The sequence below is a fragment of the Plecotus auritus genome, assembly GCF_963455305.1.
Source record: "Plecotus auritus genome assembly, chromosome: 3".
Taxonomy (NCBI): Eukaryota; Metazoa; Chordata; class Mammalia; order Chiroptera; family Vespertilionidae; genus Plecotus; species Plecotus auritus.
Window position 1 is genome coordinate 200,370,600 of NC_137772.1, and position 13,101 is coordinate 200,383,700.

Below are 13,101 nucleotides of genomic sequence, written 5' to 3' on the forward strand. Positions count from 1 at the left end.
CAGGACACCAGGGCAGAGACCACAAATTCCCTCATTGTTATTGTTATGTTAATTGTTGACTGTCAACTATCTTGTACCCACTTATGTAAAAGAAGCATGTGTCTATCATTTTACTTTTTACCCAATCCCAGAGGTTTCCCTGTTTTGCTTTCTCCCACCTCCCTAATCTATCACCAATGGATTTCATTTAACTCACTTACATCTCCTCCTTTGATGATAATTTATAAAATTAGGTGAAAAACTGCCATTCTCTGGAGCATTGTCTCAATACATTGAGATTCTGCTTCTTGGTAATTGTCGATAGTTTGGGTCAAATAAACTCACAAAAATTCTTTACACGTTTAAATGTTTCTTACATTAACGTGAATCTTTTCAATCAACTGAATCAAGGCACTGAAAATAAGGCTCCCATAGTTAGTCCTGACTTTAAATCTCCAGTCTTCCACCAACTTAGAGCTGTATAATATAAAACTGCAGAGGACTTCAGGGACAGCCTAGTTCAAAGAAAGTTAGACCCAGAAAGTATGTGCTTTACAAACTTACAAAGAAGAATCAGAATTTGACTCTTAATCCTATGGTCTTTTGCATGCACTGTGGTTATTTCCTGTATGACTGTGCCTTCTGTGTTTAATTTTCTTCAGAGCAGGGCACCAGATATTTCGTTATAGCATTTAATAAACTTCATCATAAGAGTCAAAGTAAATACCTTCTTTATTCAATGAGAAGGGGAGGTGAGTGACATAATGTTATTTTAGAAGCCTACTACTTACTAATCATAAAGAATGCCTAGCAAAAAATTGATTTGAAGGACATAACAAACAAAATTTAGAGAAGTATTTATGACTTCTAACCAGCTGATAGGAAAAGGTGGTCAGGTTTAAAATGCCCTAGCAAAAGTTGATGTTTACCCACTATTCTTAGCTACACTGTACTCTATGAGAGAGTCTGACACTAGAACTCTTAGTAGCAACTTATAGAAAATGACTGTGTAGGAAAAAGAAACCACTTCTGAACAAGACCACATTTCAAGACTCAATAGGGAAAAAGAAATCAAAGTTATAGCAGATGCTGTTGAGAGTGCCTCAGATGATCCCAAACTGAGCGAGCTCATGCAACTCCAGGTGGCTGAATGCCTCCCAAGGACAAATCACTGTGATATCTGCAAGAAAGGGAAGAAGAATTTATAAGTCAGCCTCACCCCCAGGAGAGCCTTTTCTGCTCAAAAAGACATCCTTCAGGCAGAAGATGCCGCCTCCTCTCTCCTATTCATTGTCCAGGTGACTGGGAAGTTATCTAAAATGGCCCTGAGACCCAGAGGATCAGACCAAATGCTTAATTAATCCTTTGAGGGCTCCAAATGGCCCCAGAACACACTCCTCCAGATATATATATATATATATTGGCTCTATTCTGCATCCTCTTTTGGGCAGGTGACCCAAGGCTTTTGACTGGGGCTACCCTGTAGGGGTACATCTCAATGATCACCCAGGACCTCCCCAAAGCACAACCACTAAGGAGGGACCAGAAGTAGATTTCTAGCCAGGTCAAGGGTTAAAATGAGAAATAGGAGCACTTTAAACCCCCATGGTCTGGAAACCCACAGCCTCCTTACTCCCTACCAATCCAGGTGGGTTCCTTGGGCTTCTCTGACTTGTTCCTCAGCTCCTTTACATTTTGAAATGTCTACATCCAACTCATACTGAGAAGTGATTTCAAGGGATCCTCTAATCCAGTCCCTTGAATCCAGAAATAAGTTATTATTGTCCCAGGTCACAGAGAAGCTGGTGGATACCCAGAAAGAGTAATCATTTAGCAAAAAATTGCACAGTTGCAGAAATGGGACTAGAACCAGATCAAAGGTCTCAAATCTTCTTCTAGTGTAAACCTCTTTCTATTATTCCAAATATGTTAGCAGAGTTAAACATGTCTTCCAGAGTGGATTTACTAGTCTTAAATATATCTGGTCAAAATATAGAAGCAGTTGATTTTTAAAAATCATGAGCTCTATAAAGTGGCTATAAAATTTGAGATTCCAGAAGTGACATTTGATTGCAAAAAGCAAATACACAGAATTGCCTGGTAAAGACATTCATTGCTATGAACGCCAGCATTTATCAAAAGTGTATTGGAGATCTAGCTGGCTTGATTCAGTGGATAGAGCATCGGCCTATGGACTGAAGGGTCCCAGGTTTGCTTCTGGTCAAGGGCACATGCCCTTGTAGGCTCCATCCCAAGTAGGGAGCGTGCAGGAAGCAGCCAATTGATGTTTCATCATTGATGTTTCTATCTCTCTCTCTGTCCCCCTTCCTCTCTGAAATCAATTTTATATATATATACACAAACACACACTAGAGGCCTGGTGCATGAAATTTGTGCATGGGGGGGGGAGGGGTGTGTGTCCCTCAGCCCAGCCTGCACCCTCTCCAATCTGGGACCTCACCAGGATCGGGTCTAAACGGGCAGTCGGACATCTCTCTCACAATCCAGGACTGCTGGCTCCCAACTGCTTGCCTGCCTGCCTGTCTGATTGCCCCTAATCGCTTCTGCCTACCAGCCTGATCACCCCTAACCACTCCCCTGCCAGCCTGATCAATGCCAAACTGTTCCCATGCCGGCCTGTTTGTCCCCAACTGCCCTCCCCTGCTGGCCCAGTCACCCCTAACTGCCCTCCCTTGCCAGCTTGGTTACCCCTAACTGCCCTCCCCTGCAGGGATGGTCCCCCCAAGGGAAGGACAGTTAGGGGTGACCAGGCTGGCAGGGGAGGGAAGTTAGGGGTGACCGGGCCAGCAGGGGAGAGCAGTTAGGGGCAATCAGGACAGCAGGGGAGCAGTTAGGTATCGATCAAGCTGGCAGGGGAGTGGTTAGGGGGTGATCAGGCAGGCAGGCAGGCTATCGGTTGGAACCCAGTAGTCCTGGATTGTGAGGGGTATGTCCCAGATTGGAGAGGGTGCAGGCTGGGCTGTGGGACACACACCCTGCTCCCCCTCCGTGCACAAATTTCATGTACTGGGCCTCTAATATATATATATATTATAGTGTTTTGGATGAACCCAGGTCAGTGTAGCTCAGTGGATTGGAGCATCATCCTGTGTGCCAAAAGGTTGCAGGTTCCATTCCCAGTCAGAGCACATATCCAGGTTATGGGTTTGATTCCTGATCCAGGCTTGTATAGGAGGCAACCAGCAACCAATTGATGTTTCTCTCTCACATTGATTTTCTCTCTCTCTCTCTCTTTTTCTCATTGTCTCTCAAATCAATAAAAAAACATGTCCTCCAGTGAGGATTAAACAAAAAGTCTATTGGATGAGTTGAAAACTCATGTCTACACAAATACCTGCACAAGTATGTTTATAGCTGCTTTATTTATAATTGTCAAATCTTGGAAGCAACCAGGATGTCTTTCAATAGGATAAATAAACTGTGATACAACCATGCAGTGAAATATTATTCAGTGATAAAAAGAAATGTGCTATCAGCCATGTAAAGACATGGAGGAACCTTAAATGAAAAAATACTTCTAACTGCAAGAAGTCTGGAAAAGCTACATACTGTATGTCTCTAACTATATGACAATCTGGAAGAGGCAAAACTATGAAGACAGTAAAAAGATTATTGGTTGTTAGGAGTATATAGGGGGTGGGGATAAACAGAGCATAGGGGATTTGGGGGACAGTGAAACTCTTCTGTATGAACCTGTAATGTTGGATATATGACATTGTGCATTTTTCAAAGCCTAAAGAACTGGACAGCAACACAGAGAATGAACCCTAATGTAAGCTCTGGACTTCAGTTAATAATAATGTGTTGCTATTGATTCATCAATTGTAACAAATGCAAGTTAATAATAATAAGGGAAACTATGTACAGGGGGAGGCGGGGAGCAGACGAGGTGTATAGGAACTCTGTACTTTCTACTTAAATTTTCTGTAAACCTCAAACTGCTCTAAAAAGTAAAGCCTATTAATTTTTTTTTAAAGAATAGGCAGTAATTTGCATTCATTATCTAATGAATAAAAATGCTAGGCAATGAAAAAAAAATACTGCATTGGATACTTTCAGTGTGTGGGGCCCTGTTCTGGGTGCCAGAGAATGTGTGAAAAGAGGAAGCAGTTGAGGGAGTGGCTGGCCTGCTAGAGTAGAAATGCTCCCCGGGCCCCACCCTTGTTTCCAATACCTCACTTGTGGCCTCTGATTGTCACTTAATTCTGCTGTGTCTCAGATTTCTCTTCCAAAAAATAAAGAAGTTGGTCTAGACTCTAGACTAACTGAGAATCTTTGTACCAAGTCTACAGTTCACCATTATAGTCTCTCAATGGTTGTTGAAAAAGACAAAAGAATTCATTAAACAAACATGAAGCCTAAAACCTGATTTCTTTCAGTGTTTGCCTCTTGGCACACACATTCTTACTAGTACTGAGGAGATCAAAATAAAACCCCACATTTTTCAGTCTTCAAATGATCTGCTGCGTTAGGTTTTTCTGATAACTTTCAACTGCCCCTTAAGGCCTGAAGCAGATAAAAAGATGAAGCTTCAAGTGTAATGTCCTCACTTTAGTCTCTGGGTGGCTCACCTGTTCCCAGCCCTTCCATGCCTGGAATGTCATCTCCAAACCTAAGAAAAAAAAAAAAAAATTAGCTGAGATCAGAGCAAAAGGGTCCTGGAATGACTCATGTGGAAAGTTTCCTGACTCAGGGGGGAAGAAGAGGCTTAAGCTTTTATATTTGAAAAACTTCTTATGTTTGCATTGAATTATGATAAAGAAAATAACACTCAGGCAGGTTTTAAACAGTGTGTCCCATAGAGAGATAATTTCCCCCGGGGTAAAAAATTAACCTAAAACAATCAAGGGCCAGAAAGAGTGATCAGTGGGGCAATTTTAGACAAGCCTCACTTTTAAAAATGGAAATTGGAATGGAAAAGCAATATGAAAGGAATTAAACTGATTAATTCATTCATTTGTTTAGTTACCCAAAAGTATCGTAATAGGCATCTTCTATGTGCCAGACACTGTGTTAGGCTCAGGGAGAAAAGGAAAAAAAGAAATAATTTTCTTTGAGTTAGCTCTGTCACAAGAAACAAATGAAAACAAAATAGTAAAAGTTATGATAGCTGAATGTACAAAAGGCAAACAAGGAATTAATGATAGCATTTGTCTAAGAGAGTCAGTAACAGCTTCAAAAAGAAATTAACTTATGAGTGTGTGTTGAAAAATAAGACATTGCCAGGGAAAGAAAGAGAAAAACAAAGAACTTAAGACATAAGATTGAAACCATAAAAATAAAGTGTGATTTCTGGAAATGGCCAGTGGGTCTGTAACCCTGATGAAAGCACGGGGTATAATGGTAAAAGGGAGTGGTCAAGAAGAAAAGCTGGGGGGAGAAACCAAGATGGCGGCATAGGTAAGCACCTAAACTGCTGCCTCGCACAACAATTTCAAAACTACAACTAAAAGACAGAACGGACACCATCCAGAACCACAGGAAAGCTGGCTGAGTGAAAATTCTACAACTAGAAGGAAAGAGAAAAGCTCACAGAGAATTGGAGGTACGGCAAAGGGTCTTTGTGCGTGCAGAGAGGAAGGGCGGCTGAGAGCCTGGCTGACTTTCTCTGGCGGAAGGGGGAAGGAAGCCCCCGACCGCACTGAACCCCAGTTCTGACTGCACTGAACCCCAGTTCCGGGCGAGCCCCTGGGGACCCACGCTCTTACGGGGGGAGTCTGGACTCTCGGGGGGAGACTCGGGAGCCGGGAAGGCAGAGGTCTGAAGGAGCGTGCGTGCCAGTGTGCACAAAGGCTGCGGAGGTTGCCACAGGCTTTCCCTAGTGGGAGGGAGTCGGAGGCTCCTGACTACACTGGGCCCCAGTTCTGACTGCACTGAACCCCAGTTCCAGGCAAGCCCCTGGGGACCCATGCTCTTGTGGGGGGAGTCTGGACTCTCGGGTGGAGACTCGGGAGCCGGGGAAGGCAGAGGTCTACGCGTGCAAGCAAGGGCAAGGCTGCCGGGAAGCCAAGACTGTCTGCTCCGCCCTGAGACTCCACCCCATCCAAGCTGAGCACAGAGGCTATTGCAATTTGGCAAGTCTAATCCTATAAGGCTGTCTCTAGCACCGAACTTCTCCCAGCATAGACGCAGCTGATCCTTACAGCCAACTGGCCTGGAGGTCAATTCCTCCCAGTGATACCAACAACTATCAAGACTTAACTACAACAAGGCTGTACACACAGTCCACAAAGGGGTGCACCAAGAGTGTCCACCTCAGGTTAACTGGGGAGGCTGACCCACTGGGCCATATAGGAAACCTAGCACACAAATTTACCCTACCAACTCAGGGAAGCAGTGAAAATGCGGTGCCAAGGAAACAGATCACAAACGAAAGAAATGGAGGAAAACAAATGACTGGATATAGAATTCAAAACCACGGTTATAAGGCTTTTCAAGAATATCCTAGAAAAGGCCGATAAATATAACGAGACCCTCGAAGATATGAAAAAGGACCAACTAGAAATTAAACATACACTGACTGAAATAAAAAATATTATACAGAGACCCAAAAACAGACTAGAGGAACACAAGAATCAAGTCAAAGAATTGAAATACAAAGAAGCAAAAAACACTCAACCGAAAAAGCAAAAAACAAAAAAAACAAAAAGTTGAAGATAGTGTAAGAAGACTCTGGGACAACTTCAAGCGTACCAACATCAGAATTATGGGGGTGCCAGAAGAAGAGAGAGAGCAAGATACTGAAAACCTATTTGAAGAAATAATGACCGAAAACTTCCCCCACCTGGTGAAAGAAATAGACTTACAAGTCCAGGAAGCGCACAGAACCCCAAACAAAAGGAATCCAAAGAGGACCACACCAAGACACATCATAATTAAAATGCCAAGAGCAAAAGGCAAAGAGAGAATATTAAAAGCAGCAAGAGAAAAACAGTTAATTACCTACAAGGGAGCACCCATACGACTGTCAGCTGATTTCTCAACAGAAACTATGCAGGCCAGACGGGAGTGGCAAGAAATTTTCAATGTGATGAATAGCAAGAACCTACAACCAAGATTACTCTACCCAGCAAAGCTATCATTCAGAATTGAAGGGCAGATAAAGAGCTTCACAGATAAGAAAAAGCTAAAGGAGTTCATCACCACCAAACCAGTATTATATGAAATGCTGAAAGGTATTCTTAAAGAAGAGAAAGAAGAAAAAAGTAAAGATAGAAATTATGAACAACAAATACATATCTATCAACAAGTGAACATAAAAATCAAGTGAATTAAAAACCCGAGGAACAGAATAATCTGGTGAATATAATAGAATCAGGGGCATAGAAAGGGAGTGGACTGATAACTCTCAGGGGGAAAGGGTATGGGGGGGTTCATGAAGAGACTGGACAAAAATCATACACCTATGGATGAGGACAGTGGGGGGAGGTAAGGGCAGAAGGTGGGGTGGGAACCGGGTGGAGGGGAGCTATGGGGGGGAAAAGGAGAAACAATTGTAATAATCTGAATAAAGATTTATTAAAAAAAAAAAAAAGAAGAAGAAGAAGAAAAGCTGGGAGGTCAAGTCAAAGGTCATTGTGAAAGACTCCATTTGCCGTGCTATATTTGGCCTTAGACCTGAGAGCTGAGAAAGTATTCCAGGGCTAAAAGCATGACTCAGCAAAGATTGTGGCAGAGAGGAAAATAGAAGATGGGGTGGAAATTTTTGTAAGTTTGCTTAATATGGTGAGCATTAAATCTCAAAAGTAGATGTGGCACATATACTAATACACCATGGACTACTACTCAGCCGTAAGGAAAGATGAAATCCTGCCATTTGAGACAACATGGATAGACCTTGAGGATATTATGCAAAGTGAAATAAGTCTGGCAGAAAAAGCTAAGAACCATATGATTTCACTCATAAAACTGAAACTCGTGGACACAGATAGCAATGTGGTGGTTGCCCGAGGGAAGGAGTGGGAGGATGGGAGGAAAAGAGGGCCTAATATAGGGTGACGGAAGAAGATTTGACTTGGGTGGTGAGCACACAGTGCAATATACAGATCTTATATCCCAGAAATGTACACTTGAAACCTATATGATCCTATTATCCAGTCACCACAGTAAATTTAATTTAGAAAAAGCAACAACAACAAAGCAGTCTTATGGGAGAAAAGAAACCATAGAAAGTCTTCTTTTTCATCCTGGTCTTACCCTTTCACACCTTTCTTAGGAGGCTTGCTCTTGAACTGGCGAGTCTGCCTCTGCTTGAACTTGGGAAGCCCTTTGCGTGGGGTGGTGGGACCCTGGTTTGAAGCTGGAGGAACCAAAGTACTATTGTCACTCATTCTGATGGTCCTTGGGTGGCTGATGGTTCTCCTTCAGGCCCCTTAAACAATGAGAGAAGAAAAGACCCTTCTAGGTATGAGGACAGTTGCTTAGCAGACCTTTGCTGTAAACTGGGAAAGAAAAAGCACCGTGATAAAGAAGCTTAAGTATTTTGTGTTGACCCAATAGGGGAGGAGTTATCATCTTTTAAAGAGATTTTAAATAAGTCACAGTATAAACTGACAGTGACACTCGATATAGTGGAATACTATACAAATTGACAACAAATAGATTTCAAGAATCTAGGTAGATATGTTGTTCTAGTAAATCTGCCACTAGCTTTCTATGTGATTTATTAGAATGGCCTACTACCCTTCTGTGATCACCAGTCTCATTATATGTAAAGGGAGGAGAATGGACTACATGATATCTACAGTCTTTACAGCCCTGACATATTATTTAAGCTTTATACATTTTTCCACCCAGCTGCAAAATAATCAGACACTAAATGTTTGTTGACCCATTGTTATGGCCTTTGCTCTTTATAGTCTTTATTTTATTTAATCCTCACATGATCCAGAGACTTCTCCCCAAGTTCCGAGAGGGGAGGTGGTGATGGTGGTGGAAATGTAAATTGTCTGGACAGGAGTAGCTCTGAATCAGGTATACCAACACCCATGAAAGTATGCAATACATCCCAACACACACGCGCGCGCACGCACACACACACACACGAAAATCGATGCAGGGTGATTAAGTAGTAAGATTGTGATTTAACTTCATATCCAGACATGAGGTTCTTTAGCTACACATTCCTCAGAAATTTTTGACATTTTCTCCTATCCAAATCATGGGCCTATCTAATATGGTTTTCCCAGACTTTCATTTTAGCTGTAGAAATGTGCATTGCCACTCTTGAAGTACAAATCAAAGAACATGATTAGCAAAGGTATATTTAAAAAACAAGTGTGCTAAGCCAAAGAATTTTTTTCTTTCTTCTTTTCCAACAAAAAAGTTGATAATATTTACCTTAGGAAGGAAGATTCTGAAAAGCTCCAAAGAGCTCCCATGTAGCCTGAATCCCTCACCTTGAGCCAACCCCTTTCATAATTCACTACCTGGAAACTTTGTTTTCATTGAATTCTTTGTTTCACCCATTCTAGATTTATGCTAATATCCTTAGCTTCAAATCTCCTGGACAATCTTTGGCTTGTGCTAGCCTTTTATATCTCTTTCTACCACACTGCACATCCCTCAAATATTATGTTGTATAACTTTATCAACTTTTTCTTATTACTTTCAAAATCATGTTAAATTATTATCCTTACCTCCAAGATATTTTTACTTATTTTTTTTTCCAACTCACTATTTTCATCCTGTCCTGCCAATTTTCAACTTGTTCAAAGAAACACATTGACTAATTTGTGAGCTGGAACTAGGGATGGTGAACCTGGCCAGACCTCTGGATGACCTACTCATGCCAAGGATTTGTCTTAATCCCCCATTGGAATATGGGCTGCTTTTCCAGTTTTTGATGATTTCTGTGGTCTCAGAACCTACAAAAGTACCTGGCCTTTACTAGGTATGCCATGTATACTTGTCAAATGGGTAAATAAACAAATGAAGAAATTGGACTAATACCCTGAACATGAGAGTCTGACCCTCTGACCTTCTCCATCAAACCATAGAGAAGGCATCAGCAGGTTTTCACTTTACAAACCCCCCAGTGGCTTAGGAAGTGCCCTGCCAGCTCCTCTGCTCACTGAATCCAGTTCTTGTGCTGTGGGTGCTCTCCTGTTCCAGTAAACAGGCAATGTTCATGCCTCTCTGAAGTGTGGTTCGGGACATGCGAATCACCGGTGGGCATCAGAGTGTGCCACCAGTAACTGGCACATCCCAGTTCTGCCAAAACCACAAAGATAAACTAGAGAATTTCTCACATATCAGGCTTTTATGACTTCCCAATTCTTTCACAGTAGTCAGAAACCACTAACTTTCCTTTCTCTCATCTGGAGAACCTACTAAAATTAGGATTGTCAGATTTAGCAAGTGAAAATATAGGGCACTCAGTTAAATTTAAATTTCAGATAAACAACAAATAATTTTTGGGTATAACTATGTACCATTAAATATTTGGGATATACTTACACTTAAAATTTTGTTGTTTATCTGAAATTCAAATTTAACTGGGAATCTTCTATTTCATCTGACAATGCTAACTAGAATCCTACTATGTTAGATCTAGAGCCTGTAATGTGAGGGCCTAAGATAAACCGAATTAGTCAAATTACCCTTTGGGGGCAACACAGTGCAAACAGTAGGTGCTTTAGAATTAAATAAACATAGTTTCAAATTCCTACTCTACAAAACTGGTTAAGTGACCTTGAATAAGTTGCATAACTTCTCTGAGCTTTATTCTATCTGTAAAACGAATTTAATAATACCTTCTTTTTTGGGTCATAGAGAAGATTAAATGACATAATGTAAATAGAGTATTTGGTGAAAAGTACCCAAAAAAGAGTAACTAAATACCAGACCTTCTGGGAGTCAAGGAAGCCATGCAAACAAATCTATGGTTGTGACACAGGGTCACCTTTTCTTGGGCCAGCTGCGGAAGAACCCTGGTCATGCACCCGAGAGGTGATTATCATCTGCTCTTACTGAGCAATCCTCTGTGTCCCTCAAATGCCCCAACTATTAACTTAGAAGGAATTCTGCCCTCCTTGGATACTTTTACCCCCTAACGTTAATGCCAAAGAATTTTAAAACCACACTTGACTGCTATCTTCCCCTGATTAGACTTACTTTTTCTTCTAAGTTTCTTTTGCATATTTATATAATTTTGAAGTTGCGACTCTAAGCTTGGACAGAGTTCATGTCTAACTCAAAGTGTGATGCATTATATAAAGAACTAGAGGCCCAGTGCACAAATTAGTGCATGGGTGAGGACTCTAGGCCTGGCTGGCAATCAGGGCCGATCAGGACTGTCTCGCCCAGTCCCAATCAGGCCTGGCCAATCGGGTCCAGGCTGATCGGGGCTTGCTGGCCAGGGGGAGGCACAGGGGAAGGGACCACGGGAGGTTGGCCATCCCTGATAGGGGCAGATCAGGACCAGCCAGCTAAGGGAGGGATCAGCTGAGGGGAAGGACCATGGGAAGTTGGCCTGCCATGGGGAGGGGTCACGGCAGGTTGGCCAGACAAGGTAGGTTGGCTGCGGGAGCACACTGACCAGCAGGAGGAAGCTCCTGTGTTGAGCATCTGACCCCTGGTGGTCAGTGCACGTCATAGCGACTGGTCGACCTGTCATTTTGGTCATTCTGGTTGTCTGATCATACCGCTCACTTAGGCTTTTATGTATATAAATTCTCACAAAAAGTTACATCACAGTTGCCTGGTTAATCCCTGGATCTCCATGGCCCTCAGGATTTGCATTATGGATCATAATTGTCATTATGTTTATTGTGTGTGCCTCATGTACAATATTACTTTTAAATATCTAGGACAATCACAACCCCTAGAGTGTTTCTGTCTGATATCTGCCCTCCAGCTCTCCCTGTAGAACCTTTGGGAGGAACAGAACAAATATGACCATTTCCTACATGGAAAGTCACTCCTGTCTGTCACAGGTATCACAGAAGGCTAAACTTATCCCGACCATGCTTTGCTATGAATTCCAAGGGCATCCCTGGAGCTAAATAATCCTGAATCTAGTATCAGACTTGATTTTAACAATAAAAGGACATTTCATATTTTTGCCTCTAAAAGTATCAAACAATCCATTCCTTTGTGAAGCAGAATATATTCCTGGTTTTTTTAAAAGCAATGTTAGCCCTTCCCCTTTTGAAACTTAAAAACTACTCTTCTGCAAAAAGAAGTAAATGCAATGATGTAATATTTCAAGGCAAAATTTTGTAGGGAAGCAGCTGGGATTACACCAAGGCAGCAGGAAGCTGTAGGAAGCTACAGAGCATGGTCCTCCATAAATTCCAGCTGAGGAAAACAGTTTTAGAAGCTTCTTGGGTTAACCTTTCTGATGCTGCTATTATCACCCCAGACTTCCAGTTTCCTCAGCAATGGGATGGACAGATAGGCAATTTTATTGTTGCTGGAGTAAAAAGGGGGATGCAGAAGTACTGTTTTCTCCAGGGGAGTTGGGCCCATAAATGTCACCCAGGGTCCCACTGAAGCAGAGAGAATCAAATAATTTGGAGCACCAAGGAAAACCCAACCGAAGCCATGAAAAAAACAAAAACAAAAACAAAAATCCAGCAAGTACCTTGCTTCACATTGGAACACACAAACACTTTGACCTCAGAGGGAGCAGGGTGAGCCACCCGCACTGCACTGTGGTCAGTCATTCCCACGATGGCTCTGGCTCGCTCTCTCCAGCCTCTGGGTGCCTGAGCCAAGTATTCAAGCACATCCTGGGAGTCAAGACCTGTTTGCTCTGTGGTCATTTAGTGCTCAGATCACTCCTTTCCCAGAAAACTGTTTTTTATGGAGCCACACAAAAAAAGGGGGGTGGTTCCTTCTAAATAAATTTTGTAATCAAGGTTTGCAGGGACCGTGTAATACTCAAGTTTCGTTTATTAGCTTATCACGTGGCATTATAAGGAAGTTTGGGTGCATTTCCGTAATGTTTTCATTCCCAGCACCAATCCAGGCCCACAGGTTCAGGGTGTTCTCTTCTTCCATTCTTTGTTTTAGAGCCGTATCAACCCCCAACCCACCCCCAAAGCCCTTTGGTTGTATACCATGCTTACACTTACCAGAAGTTGAGCTGAATGTTGC

At 42.2% G+C, this 13,101-nt stretch overlaps 1 protein-coding gene across 1 annotated transcript; it reads right to left on the reverse strand.

Moving 5' to 3' along the window:
• Window positions 1-695: 695 nt before the first annotated feature.
• PDE6H (phosphodiesterase 6H) lies at window positions 696-8,816 on the reverse strand. Its single transcript, XM_080659616.1, has 3 exons — window positions 8,197-8,816; window positions 4,572-4,612; window positions 696-1,159 (listed from the first exon to the last, which is right to left on the reverse strand). The coding sequence occupies exons 1-3, from the start codon at window positions 8,328-8,330 to the stop codon at window positions 1,083-1,085; spliced, it is 252 nt and encodes an 83-aa protein (XP_080515742.1). The 5' UTR covers window positions 8,331-8,816; the 3' UTR covers window positions 696-1,082.
• Window positions 8,817-13,101: the final 4,285 nt, after the last annotated feature.

Bases quoted from the DNA above. Each gene is read 5' to 3' on its own strand.
- PDE6H (XM_080659616.1), bottom strand. From the start codon at position 8,330: ATGAGTGACAATAGTACTTTGGTTCCTCCAGCTTCAAACCAGGGTCCC. The intron at 4,613-8,196 runs GTAAGACCAGGA...TTTTTTTCTTAG, and splicing joins CCTAAGAAAGGTGTGAAAGG to GTTTGGAGATGACATTCCAG. The intron at 1,160-4,571 runs GTGAGCCACCCA...CCTTTCTTGCAG, and splicing joins CATGGAAGGGCTGGGAACAG to ATATCACAGTGATTTGTCCT.